The 26,236-nt window shown below is 48.1% G+C and overlaps 2 protein-coding genes across 2 annotated transcripts in view; both read left to right on the top strand.

Moving 5' to 3' along the window:
- The first annotated feature begins 8,906 nt into the window (after positions 1-8,906).
- Positions 8,907-25,318, top strand: A4GALT (alpha 1,4-galactosyltransferase (P blood group)). The gene is made up of 2 exons (XM_040595204.1): positions 8,907-8,972; positions 21,985-25,318. Exon 2 carries the CDS (start codon positions 22,018-22,020, stop codon positions 23,110-23,112), a length of 1,095 nt encoding a protein of 364 aa, XP_040451138.1. The 5' UTR covers positions 8,907-8,972; positions 21,985-22,017; the 3' UTR covers positions 23,113-25,318.
- LOC121088716 (lactosylceramide 4-alpha-galactosyltransferase-like) overlaps positions 8,954-26,236 on the top strand; it is a 33,515-nt gene continuing 16,232 nt past the window's right edge. Inside the window, exon 1 of the mRNA XM_040595199.1 lies at positions 8,954-8,972. The gene's annotated coding sequence lies outside the window, so the exon portion shown is untranslated. The remainder of the gene's footprint in view (positions 8,973-26,236) is intronic.

Raw genomic sequence — 26,236 nt, forward strand, 5'->3', positions numbered from 1 at the left:
GTGATCTGCAAACCCACACACCATTTCGCAAGCAACTTTAAAATAATTTCACATCTATCCCTGCTCTCAGAACGGGCAGAAAGAGTCCACTCCCCACACTTTGACACACGTTGTGATCCCCCAGCTGAGACCCAACACCCCTTGAAACCCACATACTGCAAAAAACCTGTCAGGCAGGCTGGAGTCGGTGGCCTTTCTTCTGCCTTTCCCCCCCTACCCCTTTTTTCATATTTCTTCAGAAAAATGCTTTTTATTAAAGGTGTGGGGGGATTTGAGGGATAAGAAACTGACAACTTTGCTTCTTTCCTTATTATGGATTTTGTTTTTTTGAAAATATCTTAAACTTGCTGCAAGACAAAAAGCTTATTCAAGGCAGGCATTTGAAAGTGGCTATTGCAGTTCAAAATGCCCTGTATTTTCTCAAGGCCCTTGGAAGGAGCATCCTGACCAGGCAGAGCCAGCAGACCAGCGGACCATGCCGTCATTAGCTGCCACTGAATTGTTCAGATGAGGCGATCTGCCTCCTGCAGCTGGGCAGGCAGGATCACCCGGGGGTGCCGTAAAGCTCCTGGCTGGCCTCCCCAGGAGCCCAGCAATGTCCCTGTGGGCTGGACTGGCCGCAGGGCTGGGGTGAGAGCCAGAGCTGGAACACGGGGCACTGTGGGAAGGGCTGAGTGGGAGCATCCTGTGCAGGAACTGCACAGGTGATGGACCAAGCTGTGTGCACTGAGGTGTTCTGTCCCTGCACGATGTGCCCGGCAGGTGCCCTGCAGGTGTGCTGCCGAGGTGTGCTTCAGGGGTCGGTGGGGTCTGCCTGGTCCTGGCCAGTCACTCAGGAAGAGTTTGGAGCAACCGGATCGTCTCCCTGGGTAGGTTCCGGTGGGTGAGTGTTACCCCACAGAGGAGGGACAGCCTGTTGCAGCAGTGAGGAGACCCAGGATCTGTTGTGGAGGGGAGCAAGCAGAATTAGCCAGGTGCATCATACAAGTGTGTAGCAGCTTTGTGCTGACTGCAGGAACTCAGGGCACTAAAAGCAGCACACAGGCTGAACCCTGGCCTGGCAGAATATCCAGATATTTTGTGCAAATCCATACGTATTTTTTTACTGTCATAATCCATTGATTGGCTGGGTTATTGGGGGAAAAAAAAAAACAGGAGGTGAAATAGCTCAAAATAAGCATCCCTTTAGTAAACTCCTCTGCATGGCTGAGATCCCACCTCTAGGCTTCCAGTCAGGATGCAAACCTTGTCCTGACATCTCGCACATGGAGCCATTGGCACCTAAGAGAAATCCTTAGTGTCCAAAATTAGGAAGCTTCTAGCCAGGAACCAAAGGTGTCCATGCACCTGAAATGATTTAGGTATCCCCAAAGCCCCAGGAGGACAGACAAGGTCTTGACTGTTACTTTTACATATTAGTGGAGTATGTAAAAGAACAAGAAGGTAGCTCTGGCCTCGATGACCATGATGGCCAACAGCATTGGCTCCTGTATCTGACATGCTGGCAGCAACCTCAGGGAGGAGTGATGTGCACTGTGGGAAGCCACTTTTGAGCTGTCATGGTTCACAGCCTGGCACACCAAGAAGTTTCTCCAGGTCAGCTACTGTTTGCTTTAATACATCACTCTTTCAGAAGCTACTTCCCAGGGGCCTGCACCTCCCTGCATAGCAAATGCAGGGGCCAGGAGCAGGTGACGTGTACTGGGGGGCAGCACCCAGACCCTGCACACTGGCAGTCAGCAAACCCTTGCTTCCTCGCTGGTCTTTGTGCTGTTGCTTATACCAGCGGTCTCGTTGCCACCTGCGTGGCAGCAGCACTGGGGTTTTTGGATGGTTCCCCCGTCCCAGGGCGGCTGGCAGGGCCATTTCCAGCTGCAGGAGCAGGGATGTTGTGGGGTAGCAATCCCCCAGGCATGGGGGACGGGTCCAGGCAGCAAGCACTGCCTGGCCACAGCATTGGCTCTGGAGTTTACCAGAGCTGAAGGGGTGTAAAACACAGGAGAAGCTTTGCCTGGTACCTTCGGTGCTTCTGGTTTGAGAAGAGGAGCCCTGAAAGCCTTCAGGGAGCAGGGAGGACACAGGGAGGATGCTTCAGGAGAGACCCACTTGACCAAGCCACAGCTACCTGCTAGCCACACCGGGCATATTGCCAACTCATCCGCTTTAGGAAGAGCTGAAGCTGCCTTTTTGAGAACCTGTGCCTTTACTCATGGAGTAAAAAGGCTGGGAAGAGGCCAGCACAGCACCCGTGCTCTCAGCAAATGATGGCTCTAGGTGGAAGATCTCAGCTGTCAGTGCTGATTTGTGGCAGACTCTGTCCTACTGTCCCTGCTGGGACAGTAAGTCCCTACTGTCGCTGCTTCCAGGGCCAGGTGTTGCATCAGAGACGAAATGAAGAGTTCCTGGCCATCCCGGCATTTGCCCGCATAGGCACTCTTGAAGAAAAACCTGGGGAGGGTATGAGTTTCTACCCTGCCACTTGGAGATGGAAATCACAGTTTGGGAAAGGTCCTTTGAACTTCACCAGCTCATGAGACATGCAAGCATGGTCCCTCCAGCTGACCATCCCCAAACCGCTAGCACCACTGCACACAGCCCTGCTGTTTTTAGCTTCATTTTATTTTAGTTCATTTTATTTTAGTTAACCAACTGCAGATTGGCTGTTATTTTTGCTCTGAAGCCAGGGAAAGCAAAAACGTGCAGTGCTTATTGAGGCTGCCCGGACTGCCACAGCTCTCCAAGCAAGCTGCCTGTGGTGGGCGAGCCCTGAGGGGCAGCAGCTCTGGGGAAAGTGTGGGCACCTCCTGTTCACGCCAACTGTCTCTTCACGCCTCACGGTGTGGGGGATGTCTGATGTGCAAGAGTCTCCTAAGCCAGCCCCAAGGCTGCACCTTCTCCGGGGTCTTAATGCGAGAAAACATTTTCCCAAGGCAGGGAGTGCTTGTCTTCCCAGGGCTGGGAGCCCATGGAGCCAGGAGCCCGGCAGTCATGGCAGTGTGATTAATTCCTAATCCTCCCCTGCCATTAACGTAAGCTATGATATTTTCTCTTCTCTTTCTGTTTTGTACCAAGGGCTTAAGGCAGACCTGCCTGCTGTTACTGGTGAACACATGAGTTACCCACCGGTCAGGAGTAAGAGCAGCACAGTCTCGCCATGTTTACCAACTCCATGATTAATGTGGAAAACTGCCCTGGTTTTCATGCCCACTCCTCCTCCCTTATCAATCCAGAGCCCGCTGGGATGAATGATTAGAGGAAAGAGCAAATATTATGCATGTGCTACCAATTCTGCTTTTCAAATTAAAACCAAACAAAGTTAAGCCTGACACAATGCCCAGAAAGGACATTGGGGTTGTTGAAAGACCATTTAATTTTAAGGAGAGGATGAGCTGCAGATAATGTTACATGGTCAATGTCAGCTACCACAGTCTGCTGGGGAGCATGAAAACCTCAATAAACATCAGCGTTCTGTGTGAGAACAGCAGGACCTTTACTTCACTAGTTAAATACTTGCTTTAAACTTGATAAGTGCTGTGTGTTGGCATTGATTGTCTCAGGGGGAGAGAAAATCTCATGTGACACTGTTTTTCCTGGGATTTTGGTGGGTCTATTAACCCTGCTGTCATCCCGGAGCTGATAGATTTCATTACAGGCAAGTAATTTCTGGTTTGTGGGCTTTTTGGCTTATACAGCACCTCTAGCACATGGCTAGGTCAGTGCTTAAGCACCTGCTAATCTTTTAGATTCAGACTCTGGCCTCATGCTCAGGAACCTGGAGCTCTGCCTGGTTGGACCAGCAGGGACATAGGTGGGACCAAGGAGGGTTACTACCAACAGGAAAACCAGCTCCTCTGGAATTAGCCAGACAAATGTCAAACCCTTTGCAACACTCAGAGTGGAGAAAACCCTCTATTACACCGTATTTCTGTGAACTGGTTGATGAGTGTGACTGTATCCACACCTATTTCTCTACCTGAATTTTGAATTTTTTTCTTTTTTGCCTGTTTCACGAGTTAGCTTCAGTGGCTCAGAAATCTCAGTCACACACCGCTTTGGAACTGGTACAGGTTTCATACCAAACTGGTATGTCTACTTCAAGTCAACAGGAAACTTTTAAATGAAAATGTCCAACTCCCCAAAGCTCCAGCACTCAGACTAGACCATCCTCTTTCTGGAAGGTGCATTAGGACCTTGAGAGAGCAGCCCCAGATCAGTAACGAGACAGGCAGATGTTTTGAAAATGGACCTTCTGCATCCACCTATGTTTATAGTCCTAAATCTATTTTCCTTCCAAATAGCCTCAGAGTAAAGGGTAATACACATTTGAAGTGTAATACTTCGCTCAACAAATATCCTAAAAGACCAAGTTGAACAACGGAGTATCAGAGGACTTTATAAATAATCTTTATTTGTGTAGGAATGCGATGTCCAGTTGTTTTTAGGACCGTCCTCACTGTTTGAATTACATCTACACCCCACAGCAGGTTAAGGTGTGAAAACCAAGAGTATTTTATCACATGCTGCACTGGCGCTGGGAAATGCTGCAGCTGCTTTCCTTGTGTTAAGAAAACCCTGTGTTATGCCCGTGGATGGTAGTGTTAGTCTGGTAAGTGATAAACATTAACAAATACATGGGAACACAGGGATGGGGGGAGTCAAACACTGGGTATTTGTAACTTACTCCCAGTGCCCAAAGCGGAACCCCCTGATTTATGGGAACCGCAACTCTTACCGACTGCAGCTTTACAGATCTGGGTTATTATTAGCTACAGAATTTGTCCTAGAAAATCATTGCTATAATCAGTGGAGTCAGATTGGGATTTTCCAACCAATTTTCAAATTTCCATATTTGGGGTTTATGGTATTTCCTTCAAACTGGCCTTCTGGCAGGAAGGAGTGAATTTTAGTAAATATCAAAAGTAAAAGAAAATGTGGTGCAGGGAAATAAAGACAGACAGAAGTTTTCCAAATTCGACACTTTCTAAGCAAACATTTTCCCTCTGACTCAAAACAGTTATTCCTTTTGAAGTGTCATTTGAATTTTGAGTTACTTAAATACAATATACATTAAAATGATTTTATAAAATCATCATGGAACTTCAAAATATGATCTGACCCAATTTGGTGGTGATTATTAATTCAATACTCTTTTACTTTGGACTTGGGCCAGGGAAAGCTTTTGCAATCTTAGGCTCTTATGGAGAGGGACAAACATCCTTGATTTCCGTGTACTCAGATGTTTCTAGATCTTCCTGCAGCTCCCCTGCAGCCAGCTATAGATACGTGGGGGTTGCCCCTGCTGATTCCTGTCTGAAGTGAGCTTGCCCAGGTACAAAGCTGAAGCAGAGACACGCTTGGCCTGTTCGTGTGCAAAGCAGTTGGCTCTTTCATCCGGCCGAAGGCTCTTAGGTAGCACACCTCCCTTTGGGTTTAAATTATGCAGCAGCCATCCTACCATCTGTCTGAAGGTGCCGCGCTGTTTCAGTTTCCCTCTTATCATATCTTCATTTCTAATCCGCTTGCTGGACACGGCGCTTATCATCACACTTGGTTTAACTGGCAAAATTTATCAGAGTGCATCCCTTGTTGGTGCCTATTGGTTAATAAATACAATAATGTCCTAATGACACCAAGCTATTGCTTCTAAAAGAATTTATCCATATCTGCCAATTTAATTTTTTCAAAAAAGGTCTCTCAGTAGAAGCTCAGCAACTTCATTTCAAGGGCCAGGTGTCTGCTAGCAAAACCATTCACATCTTTTTTCTTCGTCTTTCCTCTCACAGAAATTTGATCAAGAAAACCTGGCAATGGGAACAGGCTCCAGGTTTGATCGCATTGTGTCTGATCAGGAATACCATCGCTTTGGCACCGTAACACAAAAAAGGCAGGTAGTTTAAGGGTCTCAGTCTGCAATCCGGCTCCTATCAGAAGAAGACGGGGTAAGAGCTGGTGGCCACAACATGAGAGGTGTTGATCTGCTTTTCTGAAGAAAGGGGAATACTTCTGGTTTGCTTAAAACCAAAGCCAGAAGAGGCAGCAGGAATGAAGGTAACAGCTGAGGTTGAAAAGCAGGAGGAAGGAATGCAGATGTGGGTGTCTTTCAGCCCAGTCACTGAGTCACCACCCACAGCCTCTGGGACAAGCCACCCCCTGGCGTGACCCTGCCAGGAGCTGCTGGACAGAAAGGCAGGAGCAGCATGGCACCAGGCATCCCCAGTGCCTGCAGGAGGCAGCCCTCAGGCAGGGAAAAACAGCTCCAAGGGCAAGAACTTTGGGCCTCTCAGCTCCATGAACACCCAGGCTATGGTCTGCCCATCAAGCCAAAGGTATGTATAACAGCAGGAAAGATGTATAATATCTGGGAGACTGATACCACGAGGGCTTAATGGCCCTACTGGTTGCCTTCCTACCCCCTGCACTGCATACAGGCAACCCAAAGCCTCTGGCATGTGCTTCCTCTGCCCCCATGAACAGACCAGACGCGTGTCATCCCTCCTCCACATCCTCCTCCCACTTTGCTTCTGATGTGGGATGTTACAATCTAATTGCTAAGTGCCAGCCATGCTGCACCTTCTCCCTCCCCACTTCGGTAAGCCATTTACTTATTTCCCAGGCTAAGAGACCAGTGCCATGATTACACCTCTTTCATAGAAATAAATTTTGTGTTAGTGCTTTCCAGCACCAGCACCTCAGTGGCTGACACACAGACCTTTCCAGCAGCAGGACTCAGCCCTGGCTGGCAGCTCACTAGCTTGTTTTGAAACAGGGATGAGGTTGAAGCCACCTGTAGTATCGTAGCAACCCTCCCTAGTGGCTCTCCTCTTCCAGTTCAAACCAAAGCCACCTCACCCACTGAGCAACTAGGTAGAAAACTTCATCAGATCAAAACCAGGCTGAAAGCACTCCAAAACTATTTACTCAGGTGATTTGCAGCAGTGAAATTAGCTCACAGGTAATGCTGCTCTTGTTCTGCCAGGTGCTTTGGTGCTATGCACTTTACGGTGGCTGGGGGTAGGTCGTTTGCTTCTCACAGTCTTGGCTCCCTGAGGCCCAGTGTGCTCCGGCTCTGATTTGCAAGCAGGACCAGCAGCATCCCTGGGGTACTCAGCAGCTCATTGCTGCCTTCAAGCATGGGGGCAACTGTGCCACTTGCACATCAATGCTTTAAGGCCAATCCAAACCAGTAGCAGTTCAGGCAGGGCTGTAAGCTGACGATTCAGGAACTAATGATAAAGCAGCCCAGAGGCATGTGTGTGATCTGAGTTCTGCTGTTTCAATACATCTTTGTGTCCAGAGCTAAGACTTTACCATCCCTGCTGTAGTAGCCCCACGGGAGCTAAATCTTCACTCTGGCAATTTTCTGGAGACATCTCTGGGCTTCAGAGCCTCCTTCCCCACTTTATTTCTGTTCCACGGGGTGCCTGCATACAGCAGCGCTGCAGGTACTGCACCTGCCCTGTGCTTGCCCTCCCAGCTCCCGTGATGTAGCTGTCTGTCCCTGAATGCACCCAGCCCAGGTTCACAAAGCCCATCTTGCCTTCCCCGGAGCCTGACGCCTGCTTTCACCTGGGGACCAGGTGATGAACAGCATCCCTGGGCTTAGTGCCAGGGGCTGCTTGGGTGTTGCCCCATGCAGCTCAGAAATGCAGAAAAACTGGGAGGAGGGGAACCCGATGTCAGGAGGTCATCTGGTCCAAACCCTTGCTCCATACTTTAGTAGTAACTGTCTCGTTAATCTAAATTCTGCTCTGTAGAGCAGGCAAAACTATCTTGAAACCCATTTTAATTTCAAATTTTATTAAGGCCTGTTATTAGAAATAGTTAAGCATTATTTGGAGGACTGGCCGTTTCAGATTACTTAATTGTGGAGAAAACTAGTTTTTATTTAAAGCAATGTCAGCTTTTGCTTTGTGGAAATGTTTGTCATAGGTACGCTGTTTTGTAACACACAAGTAACATGCTGTAATCATGGGAATTGTAAAAAACAGGGCTGGAAGGCATCTCAAAAGGGCTCGTGTCCAACCCTTGCTCAGGTAGGATTATCTCTATCTAAACCATTCCAGATTATCATCTAACCTGCTTCCCAAAACCTCTGGTGACCTTCCCATGCGGATTACTCCACCCTGTAACAGCCTTGCAAGTCAAAGGTGCTTTTCTAAATGAAAGCCCAAATTTCCCTTCTTTATTCACGCTCATTAAGAACTTGTTAAGCAATCCCTTGCCAGCAATAATTCAGGCAAAACTTCCTCCTGCCTGAAGGTAGGTATGAAACTTGCTTTGCAACATGTAAGCAGCTTGTCTGCAGGCTGCCGTTTTGGGTTTTTTAACTAAAATTTTCAGTTTCACACCTCTGTTGGCTTGCATTAGCTTTGCAATCGTCTCCCTTGGCGTCAAACGATGTAGGACGCTCCCATCCCCGCCTGCTCCTCCTGCCCGTGGTTACCCATTCCTTCAGGCCGTGAGGTCTCTAATCGGGGTCGGTGCGACCCCCCGAGAGCCGAGCCGTGCCGTGCCAAGAATCGACATGCACCGTCTTGGTCTGTCGCAGCGTGACAACAGGTAAAATCGTGATGGAGAGCGCGGATCGTACCGTGGGGTAGCAGAGAAATTCCTGGAGTTAGAGAGGAGAGGGCGAGGGGGAAAAGCCTCCCAGCAGTTTAAAACGGTGTGCGATGAACTTCAGCCCCCGAAGGCAGCAGCGGCCTTGCGGGGCAGGAGCCGTTTCCCGGCTCCGTCGGGGGCTGCTGCGGGGCGCGGGGGCGGCTCGGGCAGCACCGGAGGCCCCGAGCCTCCGGCGGGTACCGGCCGCGTCCCCTGCCGGGTCTCCCCGGGCCCATGCAGCGGCCCCGGGAGGGAGCGGCCGGGGCCCGGCCGGAGGCGGGACCGGCGGGGAGGGCGGGGGCCGTCGGTAGTGCCCGGGGCGGCGGGAGGGGGCCGCGCTTCTCGGTGAGCGCGGAGCGGCCGTCCCGGAGGTGAGCCGGGGTGCCGGGCTCGGGGGAGGGCGGCGCAGCGAGGGGGACGCGGGTATGGGGTTGCCCGTGGGCCGGGGCTGGGTGGCTTCGCCCTCCCGTCCCCGCCCGGGGGAAGGGGCACCTCTCCACGGGGAGCTTTCCCGAGGGCACAGCGCGGTGCCGGCCGCCCTGCGGGCAGCCCCTCGGTGTGGGCCGGAGCCGACCTGCCCCGCGGGACGGCGGCTCCGCTCGCCTCGCCGGCAGCGGGGGGCGGACGGGACCCGCCAGGCAGCCCCCAGCCGGGACCCGCCGGCAGCTCCCAGCTGGCTCCGTGCGGCTGCCGGTGCCCGCTCGCAGCTCCGCGGACAGCGGTTCCTGCGCTGCAGGCAGGCGGGGAGGTGTCCCGCACCGGCGGTGGCAAGGCGCTTCGGCCGAGGTGTGCGACGGGGGCGGCTCTGGGGGGTTCCTGCCGTGCGGGCGAGCAGCGCAGCGCGGGGAGCGGAGCTGCCCCTACAGCGCCCGCACCGGGGGGCTTCGTCCCCCTTGAGGAGGACCAGTCGAAGGCTGAAACTGTGGGTCCGGGTGAAGGGCAGCAGCGCAGCGGGAGGACGAAGAGGGAAAGGGGTCGGGTGGGATGGAGAAGAATGGAATTCTTCTGTGCGAGCGGTGGCGGGCTGGCCGGGGCGAGAGGATGGATGCAGCAGGGGGTGCCGCTGGCCGCGGTGTGCCCGGGCAGGCCTGGCCCGAGCGCTGGCGTCCGGCTGGGAGAGAGGGCTGGGGGACAAGGGGGACACTTGCAACCGAGCTGTAGAAACACTACTGCGGCAAGAGGGGGAAGAAAATCCCTACGAAAGAGGCGTAAGAAAATACATGACTCTTGTAACTGTAGTAACCTAGAACTCAATAATGCTGCTGAAAGAAGGCGTGTTTAGAAGCTTTGGCTAAGAATGAACTATTCTGGTTAAACTAACATGATGTTTCCAAATGTGTGAGAGGTTGCTCAGAATAGACTGGATGTTTCTTAACCCTGAAGAAACCTTGTCTAGGGTCTGCTGAGCTCTGAGGGTTTTGCACAGTTATTCATGGTGTTTTGCTGTGGAAGTCAGAGGAGCGAATCATACAGAACTTGAATTCCTTTTTTTGGTTCCTGGGCAATTCCAGGAGCACCTCGAGGCACAGGCTCTGCAGGAGGAAGCACTGACTGGGGAGCCATATGTCAAGGCTCCTCTCTTGTTCGCATGCTCCTCACTTGGTAACACACAAATGGCAGTCATTCTTGAGGGCTGGAGGGTGTGATGTTGGGTGAATAGCAATCTGCCTGCCAGGAATTAGTTTTAGGTGTGTCGTTCCGGGTAGCAGCTGGTAGCTATACATTTTTTTCCTTCTCATAGGATTTCTACTGGTTCTCAAGGCATTGCCTGTCTCCATCTGACATCTGGCTCTAACGAAGCTTTTCCTGCTCAGGGCTATCATGGGGCCAAGTTCAGTAGCTGTGGACTGTGAAGGCCACCTCTGTTTGCAGTTTGGTGTTACCACAGAGCTGTTTGGTCATACTAAAAAGACCCAGCTTCCTGTCTGCTTGTTCTTACATCTCTGTGACAATATTTGTGCCTGACTTACCCTGCAGCAGAGCAAAACCAGTTCCAGGAGCTAAACAAGTGTGAAAATCAAGTCCTGCAGCAGAATGGGCTTTTTGGTGCTTTCGCTTTCAGGGCTGGTCATTGCAGCTCAGAAGACCATCAAGGAAGAGCCTGAGGAGGAAGGGAGCGGGGCCATTTGCATTTGCAACAATCAGTCATGGCCTTGGTTTTATTGTGTCATCAGTGGGTACTTTGGCACAAGGTACTTATGAGTAATTCTACTTCCATCTTACTTTCATTGCATTTGTTTGGTCATTGGTTATAGAAAGAAGCCACTATCTGCCAGCTGCAGTTACCATATAAAACCATAGAGATGTGCCTTTCCCATAGACAGGGAGACCAGGTGAGCAGTGAATAGGGGCTGGATATGTCTTGCTGTCAGCACTGTTGTGGGTTGGATCAAGTTCCAGTATGTGAAGGCAGGAGAGACTGAGGACACCCCTCTTGTCTTTTCTGGCAGTTCCGCAGTAAAGCAACATAGCTGTACTACCATTTAGCTCCATAAGTGCTGCGATTCCCATGCTTGTTAAAAGCTTGGGATGTGTCTTCTGGCTTTGAGATCCCTTTCTTTGCTCTCATCTGGGATGGCTTGGGTTTGTTTTTTTTTCACAGGCACTCCTGACCAAACAAACACTTAAAACATGTCACATTGCTGAGTCTTTCAGATACCAGAACAAATTCATGGATCTTATTTTGGATGGTGCTTTCAGTAGGAAATGGGATGATATATTACCAACTCACTTCTTTGTTTATAACTCACATCTTTGTTTGTCTCTACTGGCTTTTACAATTATCTTAAACTGGGTCCGGGATCTCTTCCCAACAGTTTAAACGAGGTCTGGTGGAACTTCAGATTATGGCACTGTGAACCAACCGCTCCTCTGCAAGCAAGGGATTAAGTACAATCATGTTAGCATCTAGAATTTTCTGTTAAAAAGGAAAGTGTTCATACTCAATGTTTTTGTGTAAGTGCACAAAGCCTCCCATCTGTGCAATACGGATGGGTTAGTATCTCCCAGTCTTTAGTATGTTCAGCCTTGCAGTAGCTCTGTCAGATAGGAAAGCACTTCTATATTCACACAAGGAAGGTAGCGTTAGAGACAGAAAAACAACCCCTGAGATCTTTGAAGAAATTCAGATGTCAACTGCCTTATGATTTCAAGTCAGAGGTGAGAATTTATGCTTCAGTTTTAAGTGACCTGTTCCTTGGTCTGTAAGAAATCTGTTTCAGAGCAGCAAAATAAACAGAAAACCCCTGAATCCATGTGTAGCCTGCTGTTGGACCATCTTTCCTCTCCAGTATGGCTCTGGGTTTTAAAGTCCAAGAAGGAAAAGTGTAACCCAGATTAGAGGAAGGGGAAATTGATACATATTTGCCTTTTAGACTTCAAGTGTTTAATCATTAGTACGCTCTGATAGAGTGTATCTCTTCCATTGTGAATGCTGCTGGGTGCCCAGATCCATACCACTCACCTCCCTGTAGAGGAGGACGGCATCTTCAGTGCCTTCTCTCTGTTTTGCAAGAGCTGCTGTGAAGTCCTTGCATGAGCTTGTAGGCGGTAGCAATACTGGTGATTAACGGGATTTGCTCACTTCCTGACGAGGCGTAGTTCTGGTTTCCGTGCTCTCGCAGTCTCCTCATATGTGCACGTCCTTCCAAAGAGCTGCTCCTTTTCTAGCCATGTGCCAGTATTTGCCTGAGCTGTGAGGGTTAAAATAGTGTTTAGACTTAAACTTTATACAGTTTCCAACCCTGTTATACAATGAGTGTATGTGGCTTTCTGCAAATATGCAGTAATAGAAAACTACTATTTGAAAGCTGTTGGTGGCAAAGAGCTGTATTAGTTTGCTAGCTGATTTACTGCTAGCATCTGTCCCTTTTGTCTGTCTTTTCCAGCAGCTTTCCAGAGCCGAATTCTGCCTCCTCCTGCTTTAAGTATAAATGAAGGGTCTATGTGGTCTGTTTCTTGAAAGTTATAAGCTGTCAGGTACAAAACTGGCTCCTTTCAGTTAAAGAAGACCCAAATGCTAAGCTCTGCTAAAAGCTCCACCCCATGCAATGCTACAGGCCTGGGGAAGAGCGGCTGGGAAGCTGCCTGGCAGAAAAGGACCTGGGGGTGCTGGCTGACAGCCCAGCCGGCTGTGTGCCCAGGTGGCCAACAACATCCTGGCTTGTATCAGAAATGGTGTGGGCAGCAGGACTAGGGGAGTGATTGTCCCCCTGTGCTCAGCACTGGTGAGGCCACATCTTGAAAAATGTGAGGCACTGGAGCATGTCCAGAGAGGGGCAACGGAGCTGGTGAAGGGTCTGGAGCACAAGTCTTGTGAGGCGCAGCCGAGGGAACTGGGGGTGTTTAGTCTGGAGAGGAGGAGGCTCAGGGGAGGCCTCACCTTACTGCCTCTGCAGCTCCCTGAAAGGAGGCTGTAGCGAGGTGGGTGTCAGGCTCTTCTCCCAAGGAACAAGCCATAGGACAAGGGGAAACAGCCTCAAGTTGCTCCATTGGAGGTTTGGTTTAGATATTCGGAAAATTTTCTTCAGCGAAAGGGTTGTCAGGCATTGGAACAGGCTGTCCAGGGAAGTGGTTGAGTCACCATCCCTGGAGGTATTTAAGAGGCCTGTAGATGTGGCGCGTAGGGACATGGTTTAGTGGTGGACTTGGCAGTGCTGGGTTAATGGTTGGACTTGATGATCTTAAAGGTCTTTTCCAACCATAGAATCCAATGATTCTATGATTTTATTTTGGGTGGAAAGAGAGATACCAGTCTGACTATGCACTGTAGCTGGGTTCCTGATTTTGCCAGTCTTTTTCTACCCAGATGTATCTGTAAATGCTCTTGCTGCCCTTTGTACCCTACAGTGACCCTGGCATCTTTTCTCACTCCACCACGCTTGTTGCGTTGCTTGGTGCTCCCACCGGGATGAAACCCTTCACCACTTCACCCCTCAGGGCCCTTGGTTTGACACAGTGGAGCCCAGCACCCTGACACTATATGGTGTTACCCCAGCCGCACACTGGGGAGCTATGGGGGGCACTGGGGAATGAGGAGGCTGGGCAGGCCCTCCCTGACCCATGCCAGCCCCCATGAGCTGAGTGGAGTAGCCCTGGGGCACGGTGGGCTCAGCCAGGAGTCCCCCACAAGTCTCAGCCATGGCGGCAAGGCACCTCTGGGGTCAGTCTGTGGGACAGGGTCTAGATCATGCGATACAGACCCCGATATTGCAACCAGGCAGTCATTTGAGATCCTTGCAGAGTCTTATATTTAAATAAGCAGTCCAAAGACTAGCAACAGCTTTTCATAAATTTAAGAAAATTAATCTTCCTGGGGCTTGTTGGGTAACCTCAGGTGTCCTTGAGTGGGCAAGGGGTGTGGGGTGAGGAGCAGGTACCCACCAGAGGGCCCTGCCACCCCGCACCTTGGTGGCCTTGCCACAGAGGTGCTGTTCGCACCTGTGGAACTCTCTGGAAGGCTTTGAGAAAGCTGCAAGTCAGCAATGACGCTTCCCCTTCAGCTCTGTATTTGTCTGAGCAGCTCAGCCCTACGTTCATTTGAGCAGGCAGTCACGATTTCAATATTAGAAATCTCTGCTCTCGATCAGGTAGCTAAATTCTGTGTGTGAATGTTGTATGGAGCATGAATATCATTGAATTTAACAGGAACACATTCAGGGGGTTACATGTGATCCTGATATGCACTGGTTGATCCAAATGCAAACAGCATATTATCATGAAGTGTGCACAAGTGAATAAAATCAAATACGTTATCTCTTGGTGTTTCATATGTACAGAGTATTAGTATCAGAGGAAGCCTTAATAAGCAAGAAACTTTAACTTGGGTGCATGTTGTGTAAAAAAGCATTTAAAATGTGTTAACTATGGTACCTGGTGTACCCTTTGGAAAGGCCACTATGTTTCCCCCTTAGGATGCAATCGTGTGAATGGCTTCATACAAACTGACCTGCATCTGCTTCCATACAATCAGTAGCATGGGGGCAGAACAAAAAAGCATGGCTCCAAACGGGAGTCCTTTGTCCACCTTTCTGCTGCAGGCTGCCTTATTCGAAGTATTTCCAGAGGACCACCCTTGACCATAACTCTCCACAGCACATAGGAAGTGACACTCTGAATTGTTATTATCTACTGTTCTTGACAAATGTGCTAAACTTGAAAGAGTGAAGGGATAAAAGCATAAGGGACAGTGCAGAGCAGTGTTGTATATGGCCTTTGGACTGAAAGACACTGTATATTTTGACAGTTTGCAAGTTTGCGTAGTCTGTAGATCTGGGGTGTTTGCTTAATTTGTTCTTGATGAAAGCTGTGCAAGCTTTAATTTTCCATTGTGCTTGAAAGGAAGGAAATGTGTATCTGTAGCTGCTCTGAAACACAGTAACTAGGAACTGATTTATGTAAACTTTCAGCAACTTTTTTTTTGTTTGCTTTTGGTTATACTTAAAGGTGCCTTAACACCAAATGTATTTGATGGGACTTAATGGCCATTAGTTATTCTAAATTACCTTAATTCTACATTCAAGCTTAACATATTTAATTTAGATGGACCAAGTGTTACTTAAAAGACTACTTTGACAATTCTCCTTCGATATAAGATTTTGTGTATTTTCTTGTGACTTATGTTTCCAGCCTCTTTTAGAGGAAGAGCTATAGGTGCACCTCCCCAAAAAACCTGTCATGGCTTTCCAAGAAAAACAAAAGCGAGGGCTAAAACCTGTTAGCAGAGACCAATGGAATTATGGATTTGACCTCCATGAAACAGCAGTAAAAAGACTCTGGATCTTTTCCAATGTTAATCTGGGAAAACACCTTGGACTCAGTATTAGGGAGCACATTTAAAAAGCATTTAAAACCAGCAGTCTACCTGACCCACGTAGGAATGCTCTGAACTTCTATTATGTCACCTTCAGTGAATTGCAGCCCTGTCTGTCTTGTGGAAAGTCTTGAATGACATGCTCTGTGTGTTGCTTCAGCCAGGGTTAACTAAACATTGGGGCTGAAACAGGAGGAGGTATCTAGCAGCATATGAAGGCCACTTCATGAGATGGATGATGTTATTGATGCTGGGATGTGGCACGCCATCCTGCACAGAAAGTAGTATAAAAGGACTTTAAAAAAACAGTTTATTCCTTGGTGTGTGCACCACAGTAAATGAACTCAATGGATCTGTGCTCTGCCCCATGGGGAAACTGAAGCCTGTGGGAGTACCTGGCTCTTGACTCTCACTGCTGTGGTAGCCCTTTGCTGCAAAGTCATCTCTGCGTTGTCCTAGCAAAGTCTTAAAGTGCCTCTGCCTGACAGGGTCAGGAAACTCCCTTGTTCAGAGCCTATTAATGTTTGCTTTTTTAGACACAGAGCACCTCTAAAGTAAAAACCTGACTGAGTTTTAAGCAAATGCAACTGCCTGTTTGTGTGGAGGTAATTTCTGTGCTTGTGGTCATTCTCTTGCTTTGTTTCATCAATTGAAATTGCTAGATGAGACTTCAGAGGTATATCGCCATCAGCTGTCTTGTAGCTTCAGATAAGACTTCAGCAGATGTGATAGGAAGAAACGGAGCTTTTGCTCTAGCTCTAGAGGTGCTTGCACTGCCCTGGATGAGCCTGTGGTTTCCCAGGTGCTTTGAATGTTGTTGCTAAAACAGCTGTTGTGATCTGCTGCACCTGTTTACTGCCTCAGATATTCCTCTCCTGTTCAGCTGCTGAGTATCTTTAAAGAAATCAAACTGGGACATTGCTATTTCCTTGCTGTTTGTAAGGGAGAAGTGTTGAGGGAGCAGTAGCACTCTCTTTACTACTCTCCCTCAGATTTCTGCTTCAACGGAGGTGTTCTGTGGAAGGTAAAACATCAGAAAAGCTTCATATTTATGTTGTAGGTGAAATTTTATGCCTCGGGTACTGGAGGGCATCCCTCTTCTGTTGGAGTCTTCTCCTGAGGTTGGTTTAGCTGCAACACAAAGCCTTGCTTTGTGCAGAAGGATGTACAGGTGGGTGGCAGTGCTGGGACATCCTTACCTTCCTGCTTAACTGGTAGAGAGTCATTTGGCATGTGCTAAGGAGACATTTAGGGTAAGGTGTTGACAGTCTTGAGCAAATTATAAAATTAGTTCTCTCAATGTGAAGCTCTCAATAAGTCATTGGCAAGCCCTTTGCATTGCAAGTAGATAAATGATGACGTGTCACTTACAGTTGCTCATTTTCTTTGTTTAAAGAATTGTACAGGTTAACTTTTGGAAGCAGATGTTACCACAAAGGGAAATAAATACATTAGCCATTTAGGAGGTTGGTAACCTTGACCACCTAATGTGTTTTATAACCAGTTTTGTTTGGACTGGGTGGTGAAGAACTATTCAGCAGCTGGTAATCCAACATGCAAATCTAGATTTCACCCTCACAGGGGAAAAAAAAAATCCTAGAGACTTATCTAAATTTAAACATTACAAGGCACTCTGTATTAGGTGTAACTGGCAGAGTTATTAGGTGTAACTGGCAGGGTTTGGGGGGCCGTGGACTGCAGACGTGACCTGAGCGAAAAGGGGCTGTGAGCTGCTCTGTGCCAGTTCCAGCTGGTCCCAGCCAACTCCAGAACAGATGAAAACAGCCTATTGCACAGCAAAACTGCAACCAGTCAGAGCAGCACATGGTACCTCTGCTTGAACGTATTTAAGAAAGGGTAGAAGCTGTTAGGTACAGGAGTCACAGAAAGGAGACATGGGAGGAGGCACAAAGGGCACACGTGAGAATGCAAGAAAAGGAGACATGAGGAGTCAAAAAAAACCATGAAAAGGTGACATGGGGCAGGAGGCACAAAAAGGACATGTGTGAGGACAAAAGGAGACAGGAGGGGATGTGAGAGAAGATACAAGAGGACATGCAAAAGGAGATGCAAGGAGATCCGTAAGAAGACATGTCTGGAGTAAAGATGGGAAGAAGTGGAGGAGACATGTGGAAGGGGACATTGTTGCGTACGTGGCTGGAGATGCTCTTTTGGAAGGAGGTGCTCTGTGCTAGAGGAGGTACCCTTGAGGAACTGCAGTCCATGCTGAGGCAGGGAAATCCCAGAGGATCTGAGGCCTGTGGAGGACCCATGATGGGACAGGGACACCCCTGAGGGACTGTGGCCCATTGAGAACCTGTGCCAGGGCAGGTATGCGCTGAGGGACTACAGGCTGTGGAAGACCCATGCTGGAGCAGAGGAGCATTAAGAAGCAAGGAGCAGTGGAGGAAAAGTGAGGTGCAAGGAGAGCCAAAAGAAACCGTTACTGTGCTGCCTGTTGCCTCACCGAAAGAATTGGGACAGACTGAGTGTAACCCACAGTGAAAATAAGGGAAGTTGAGACTAGAAAGGGGGGAGGAGGGGTGCTGGACTTAAGTTGGGCCAGGGGAAAGAGGAGGAAAGGTGTTTCCCAAAGTGTTTGTTTAACGGTTGGTTGTTTGTCTTCTTTTTTTTTTTTTCCTTTTCCCTCAGTATTTGGATCAGTAATTAAAAGTTTATGTTAAATTGCAATAAATTAAGTAAATTTCCCAAGTCAAGAACGTTTTGCCTGTGGCAAAATTGTGCTGGGATGTGAAGTGCATAGCGATGACATGGCCCATGTCATGGCCCACAAACCGCATGTGGATGTAATTCGGGTAGAGCTTCCCCTCTCCGTGTGTGAGGCTGGCATACCCCTGTATCACTCATCAGCACTTTGGCATTTTCCCAAGTACAGCTTTCTAGAGAGCCACCAGCACCAGCCAGTTCCAGGAGTTCGTGAGTGGTGATCTTTGAACAAGTTATAGAATCATAAAATCATTTAGATTGGAAAAGACCTTTAAAATCATCAAGTCCAACGGTTAACCCAGGACTGCCAAGTTCACCACTAAACCATACCTCTAAGCACCACATCTACATGTTTTTTAAACGCTTCCAGGGATGGTGATTCCACCACTTCCCTAGGCAGCCTGTTACAGAAAGTTGTGTAGGCAAAATCCATAGAATAGATGCAGTTTTATTTGCAAATCCTTATATTTAGGCTGTAAAAGATTCACTGTGGGGCAGAGCTGGAGTAAACTTTTGCTGATGATGTGTTCTTTGTGCAGGGTGGAGTTGCATAGCCAGGTCTTTTCCCCCACCCTCAAACTCTTTGGTGGTGCACTCTTCTTCCAAACACAAGTGGAGCGATGGAGAGAACAGAGGGAGCGGAGACAGCAGGGTCCTGCTGTTTCTTGCAGCTATATGGAAAGAAAGTGTGTGTTACCCTCTTAGAATCTGAAAGCAAACAGAGGGTATGGTGGAGGGGAAGGGCAGCTCACCATGACATGGCCATTCCCAGGCGCACCAGTGCCGGGTGCTACCAGCTGGATGATGTGTCATTGTCTACAGGTGGAGTGGAAATGCTCTAAAGCAGTCTTTCCAAGAGACTGAAGATGTGTTGAAAAAAAATCGTAGGATAATACAGCTTTTGTTCATATCAAGGAAAAAACCCGAGAGAGAAAAAAACCCTCAGTGGTGATTTTTATTATTATTTTTTTTCAACTGAAGGATGATTCATCTGAAATGGAAAATTCTGTTCTTGAGCTGCCCCATAGCCATCTGTAGCAGGCACAATGTAGTTCTCTATTACATTCTGCACATTTTTGGTTTGTCTCACAAAACTTCTGGGTTTACTGTTGGATTGTATTGTTTTTATTTCTTTTAAATTATGAAAACTTTTACCAAAAGGGAAATTTTGCATCTAAAATATTTTGCATCTTTTAGACACTTTTTTTTCTTTAAAGTATATTTTTTGTGAAGCCTTACTGGTTTTACCTTTATTAAGAGCCTGGCACCACTTTGACTATGCAGGCTTTGAGGAAGGCATTGGCACACTGATATGACAGCGCCCTTCAAACAGACTGCGCATTGACACACCTTATTTCAGGCTGTTCAAAACTGTTTGACTTTCTGAGAGATAAACCCGGCTGTACTCTTCCATCTGCTGCAACATGTCTCTTTATGGTTAAATCTGCACTTTGGGCTGTAGGGATCTAAACTTGGGGGCTGGCCAGAACAGTCACACTAGGCTTGTAAAGGCAGAACTAGCACTGTGCACCCTAGGTCAAGTGCCTGACAGGAGAGTTTATAGGTGTCCTCTTAGACCTGAGCATACTTCTAGAGCAGGTCTGGCTCTGTAGGTAGAATAGGTGGGAAAAGAGGACAAGGTATCTTTTAAAGATTAATCCTGTACTGAAGGCTTAACAGTTGTAATGTTCAATTCTCTTTCACAAAGTGTGGTTTTAAATGGTGAAAGAAGGGGAAAATATGTTGAGTTTTTAATTTTCCTTTCAGTGAAGTGTTAAGTATTTTAAATTTAGAGGCTTAAATATAAAATTCAGAGCATGGGCAAGAATGGAAGTGTGTGTAAAGGAACACAATAAACACTTCCATGTTGTGGAGTTTTGTAGCAAATACGGGACACAGGGTGGTTATCAAGGAATACATGGAAGGGAAACAAGTACCATTCTGTGATTCTGGGAGCTGAGACCTCTTGACAGGTACAGATGATAGCGCTGGGGTTTTAGATGAGTTCTCTGTTTTGGGGAAGGCTGGCAGGTGATTCTCCTCTGGGGAAATGAAACAGCTGAAACGCAGCTGTCCCCATCACTGTCAGGATCATTAGTACGGCAGCAAACTGGAGGACAAAAGAGAATCTAAAATGTTAGTATCTAGGATACTTCTTGTAGATGTCTGATTTGAAATGATGGATGGGTGAAGATAAGGAAATACAGCATTTATTCCATTTTACAAGTGGCAAGCACAGTACTCACCCAGGGAAGTAATGGTCAGCTTTGGTTTATGATAAACAAAGGGAGAAGTTTGATCATATTTAGTTTTTGAAGGAGAGTAACCTTTGCTAGAGGACAATATATCATACCACATCCAACAGCCAGAGGCAGGTGAGATAGCTGCTGCTCCGTGCCCAGGCAGTAGTGAGGCTGAAGATGTACTCAGCAGGCACACACACACAAAGCACACATACACACTACATATATATGTGGCTGGCCACACAGATCACAGGCAGACACTCGGAGCACCCACGTGAACATAGGCAGCACAAACAGCCTCATCCTGCTCCCCTCTCTAGCTGGACAGGATAGAAGTCCACAAATGAGTATAGATAGACATATGTACAAGGTGGATCCCTCCAGCACCTGGGCTTAGACTGGCCCCTGGATCCCAGTCTCCCCAGTTGCTGGCACCTGGACATACAAGTCCCCGAGGCCACAGCCCTACTCCAGTTGCTGGTATAAACCATCAGACACACAGAGTTAGCCAGGACTTTCCATGTCCTGTAGCCAGCTCCCCTGTGCTCTGGCCCTTAGAGGCACACAGGTGCTCTCACACCCAGAGCTGGCCCTTAGGGACCCACTCGCCCTCCTGGCTCCCAGGCTGCTTCTCATACTCCCAGGCTGGTCCACCTGATCTTTGCTAGCCTTCGCACACTTGCACACCCACGCTCACTCCAGTTGCTGGCACCATGGGCACGTGGACCCTCTGACCTGCAGTCTGACCCCAGCTGCTGTGTTCACACCCCAATACATGCATGCACACAGAATTGAAAGCCCTCATTCAGAAAAGAGTTGGAAAGTGATTTAATAAGAAGACAAGAGAGACTGCACTGATCAGGTACAGGGCATGGCCAGCCAAGTGTACAAACCAGCAAGCTATTTACCTGCATCTGGCCCTTGTTGTCTCCTTACACCTCTATTCTCCCACTCTTGTCCCTCCCAAAATCACCTAAACTCCTCCTTTGCCCCACCTTTGGTTCCTTTGCTAAATATCTCATAATAAGTCCTGTGCAATTCCAAGCTGTTCTTCCTCTGCACTCCATAATATGTCCCACTCCTAGGCAGTGAACCCCTTGGCACAAAGAGTGGTCTGGAGGGCTGCTTCTGGTGATGGGTTTCATGCCTGGACACTGGAACAACCCTGGGAGGGCCCAGACAAGGGACTGGTTCCTCTGGAGTCCTTGATCGGGAATCCTGTCTGCCATTGTGCTCTTGTGCTCCTCTGGGCTTGAGCAGATGGGCCTTCGATGGGCTGATGGCCCCTGTGATGAACCTGGGAGCAGCCTGGCAAGGTATAACTGGGCTCCCTCTCCTGCCATGGTCCCTCAGCTTTGTGTGTGCGTGCAGATGAACTTTGTCACATAACCTCACAACCCAAACATGGGTTGTGATTTCTAATGGGGCACTCTGGCAGCACGGAGAAGGCAGAACACCTTTTTTAAAGATGACCTAAAGGCACACTTCAAGCACGTCGGCATGAAGGAGAGTTCAGCATGTGGCTCTGCAATAGTGCTGTCCTGAGGCTTGTAGTCCACTGCCTTCCCTGTCAATGTCTTTTTCTTCTTTCCTCCCCTTCAGATCACGACGGCTATCTTGGGAGAGTAGGCTCTGATGGAAGCAAGAACGCACAGGATGCCCAACTGCCTGACAAAACTGACCAGGGTGGTGCTGAGCCACAAGATCAGGGCTCTGTTTATCCTTCTCTTTAAGTTCATGTCCTTTGCCTCCATCATGTTTTACTGGAGAATAACGGAGGACCCTAAAGGCACAGGCCAGGTCTACAGCTTGCCTGTTGAAATCCACTGTGCTCACCCTGTGCCTTCTCCACCCCATGCCATTGCTGATGGGCCCCCTCCTTCCCCAGGGGATGTGTTTTTTGTGGAGACCTCGGAGCGAACTAGCCCAAGTTACCTGTTCATGTGCTCTGTGGAGTCAGCGGCGCGGACACACCCTGGCACGAGGGTCGTGGTGCTCATGAAAGGCTTGGCAAATGGTAACGCCTCGTTACCCAACCACTGGGGTTTCTCCTTGCTGAGCTGCTTCCCTAACGTGGAAATCCGGCCCCTGGACTTGACAGAGCTTTTCTCTGGAACACCTCTGGCAGAGTGGTACTTGCAGGCTCAGCAGCGCTGGGAGCCTTATTTCTTACCTGTCCTGTCTGATGCCTGTAGAATTGCCATCATGTGGAAATTTGGTGGCATCTACTTGGACACAGACTTCATTGTGCTTAAGAACTTAAAGAACCTCACCAATGTGCTTGGTATCCAGTCCAAGTATGTACTGAACGGGGCCTTTCTGTCCTTTAAGCCCAAGCATGAGTTCATTGAGCTTTGCATGAAGGACTTTGTGGAGAACTACAACAGCTGGATCTGGGGTCACCAGGGCCCACAGCTCCTAACGCGTGTCTTCAAGAAGTGGTGCTCCATTAGGAGTCTTCAGAGCAGTACAAGCTGCAAAGGAGTGAGTGCTCTGCCCCGTGAGGCTTTCTATCCCATTCGGTGGCAGGACTGGAAGAAATACTTCGAAGTGGTCAACTCCTCGGAGCTTCACCATCTCTTTAATAACACCTACGCAGTGCATGTATGGAACAAACTGAGCCACGGGACAAGGCTAGAGATCACATCTCAGGTTTTGCTGGCTCAGCTGCATTCTCACTTCTGCCCTGCCACATATGATATCATGAAGAAAGAGTCTGAACAGCAGTGACTCAAGGGTCAGCTAAGAGAAGTCGCCTGGGAGCCCACAACTCTCCAGCTGCTCCATCACAAATGAACCTTCTTTTGAAGTGATGTGGTGAGAGCAGAGGATAAAAACCATTTGCGTGGAGTAGGTGGAGCCTATAGCTTCAGCCAATGTCTCTGCAGCTCTTTGTCGACTTTAACTGCCTACCAGCAATATTTTGTTTCTCTGCAGGACCTTTCTTCTGCTCTGCTTGGTGAGGTAGAGAAATCTCAGCAGGAGAGTAAGTGATGGGCCACCTGTGGCAGCCTCCATCAGCCTTTCAGAGGAGTAAGGCACCCTTTGAAGTCTGTAAACCTGTAAGAGGACTTTGTAGAAATGCATACTTCATTGCTTGATTCTCAGGACTTCTGAAGTGCAATCCTCAAAGCAATGAAAGGATGAGAGAGCAAAGAAGAGGAACTGAGGAGGAAGTTAAGGATGTGCTAGAGGAGGTGTCCTGAGGAAAACAGAGGAAAACAGAGAAGAAAGGGCTACTTCCCACCCTCCATGCCCATTCCCTTCTCTTCTGAAGCCTTTGGTGGAGAAGACTTCCTCATGTCTGGTTTGAGAAGGGAGCAGGACACTGCAGTCTCTGTTTGATGTCACAGAGCTAAAGATGTGAAAATTTGGTGTGCATCAGAACATGAGGATCTAAGGCCAGCTCGTCATTTAGAAGGAGCTCTTCTGCAGCAATGATTTATTTTACAGTAGTGGCAAATTAACATCCTGCGATGAACAGGAGAGCTCATCCAAATCACACCTTAAATTGCACAGGATGAGCTGAACTACCTTTTACACTGAGTTTTTCTCTGTGACCTAATGTCCATAACTGCCTCTATGACGCATGAGATCTTTCAGCACTTGCATGGATCCTAAAGGAAAGGCGTATTTCCAAGGCTACAAAGAGCTTGGTAGGGAATCTGTACCATCTAAATTCAAGTCCATTTATGAGTTATTTATGGTGGACCTCTTCAAGTAGCCTGGAGTACTCCTGCAATTCACTGTCCAGGAGTACAAATCTCTCCTGAGAGGTCTTGAAAAGGACAGAGGAAAGCTTTACTCTTTTCCCTGAGCATCTTCCTGAACTGCAGTGGAGACAGTTAACATCTCTTGCAAGGTGCTGTTGTACCTTTGAAGGTTCCCACCACAGGGGCAAGTTTGTTGGACAAACTGTGAGAGAAAACTCATCCCTTGCCTTGATGGCCAAAAGGACATATTTATGCTTTTACAGTTCTCATCGGAAAAGAGCGAAGAAAGAGCAGTGAGAAACAAGAATAAGGTCAAGGCTATCAACATTGTTACATCTGGTCCCCACCACACTCTAAAGGTGTGGCACATGAGCTTGGCACTACAATAGGGGTAATACAGATGAGCAGAGCATGGGCCATTCTCTCTCCTACACTAGCAAGAAAGAGATCATGGTCTCACTGTAAAATATTTTCTGTCTCCAGTGTGCTTCCTCTTCTTATGCCTAGGAACGGCAGTGGGGTAGTCCAGTGGTCCCTTTGATGACCATGAGCTGGTTGTATCTTTGATGTCACCAGGTCCCAAAGTGACAGCTCTTTCATGTGGTGCCTCCCACTAGTTCTCTGTTGTCTGCAACTAGATCTGCAGTTGTCTGAGGCCTCTTCTGTTTCCCAGGTTGACCATAAGCAATGTGACGTTTGCTCAGTTCAGCCAAGGCAATGGTCAAAAACATAAAAGTCTGTGCACGCAACATTTCTTTGTCTCAGGTTTAATTGTCTCTTCTTTGATGATGAAAATGAGGAAGACAAATTGCCCGTCATTTTTACAAAACAGTTCCCTGTCCATCAGGGAATATGGCCATGGGAGCTTAAGGAGGATGTGTACCTTTTGTTGTGGTTTATTTGGGGTTTTTTTGTTTTGTTTTGGTGGTTTTTTGTTATGCTGAGCTGTCTGGTGTTGCTCAGAGGCCAGTGCCGCTTTGATTAAAAGCTACCTGCCTGTGAGTTGGGCAGGGTGTGAGGTCTGTGCACAAGGAGCTACTCTGGAGTGAAGAAGATGCTGGAAACACCCCTCCAGTGGCTGGCACCACATGCGTGCGTGTATGTATGTAGTGCTGCCCATTTGTTCTGCCCAGCTTTATGGTACATCCTGGAGGCATTCAGGATTTTGAATGTCTACAGCTTTCCCAACATTGACCATCTTTAAGAACAAAGATTCTGTGGGGAAACAGCAGATCTTGCTGACTGTGTAAGCATTCTCCAACACACTAGGTGGTATAAACAAATGCTGCTTTCACTTCCCACTCTCACTGTCACTACTCTGTGGGGTTTTTTTCACTGCTTTCTCTAGAAGCAGCTACAAAATTGTCAGCCCTGGCCTAGTGTGTGGTCATTGAGGCATGCTTTCTTTTTCTACTGGTTCCTTCTGTTTTGGGCCATTTGGGCTAAACAACAGAAATCTTAGTGTGCTAGAAACCTCTACCAGAGATGGCAAAAGTGGTTGGTGATCATAAAGGCATAACGGGCACTCTGCTGTGGGAATATCATGAATGGATTATGGGAGTGTTTGGGACCCACTGCAATGAGTATCTGTGTTGACGTACCACTGCTTATTCTAAGAAAGTGCCTTTTTGGATAAGTTGAATGAGGTTTTTTTGTTGTTTCCCTTTGGTTTTTTCCCCTGTAGAGTCAACGTTCCAAGGTTTGATAAGGAGAGAATCAAACCAAAGCAGCCTTTGGCTTTTTTCCCTGTGTCTTGTGAAATAAAAATAAATACAGTTTTTACTATTACTTCTTTCTGCCAAGATGTTCCATTTTGTTCTGCAAGGCGTTTGTGGTAGTCTGAGCAATCTGTTAGCTATTATGCACAAAAACATTTTAAAGTTGTGTCCTGAAGTGGCTCACTAAAATTAGGAGTGTGAAATGAATATGAGCCAAGTTGAGCATAAGCACGTGTGGAAAGAAGGCTCTGCGGACCATGCCATCTTCGAGACTTGAGTGGAGGGAACAGAGGAAAACACAATGTGTGGTGCTGATTCCTAATCCAACCGGGTATCGCCCCCTCATTCATGACCTGCAATCTATCTGAAGTAAGGCATTTTAGTCTCAGTCTGAAGGACTAGATGTTATGGAATAGGAAACTC

The sequence above is a fragment of the Falco naumanni genome, chromosome 5, assembly GCF_017639655.2.
Source record: "Falco naumanni isolate bFalNau1 chromosome 5, bFalNau1.pat, whole genome shotgun sequence".
Taxonomy (NCBI): domain Eukaryota; kingdom Metazoa; phylum Chordata; class Aves; order Falconiformes; family Falconidae; genus Falco; species Falco naumanni.

Coding starts and splice junctions, on each gene's coding strand:
- A4GALT (XM_040595204.1), top strand. CDS start 22,018: ATGGAAGCAAGAACGCACAGGATGCCCAACTGCCTGACAAAACTGACC.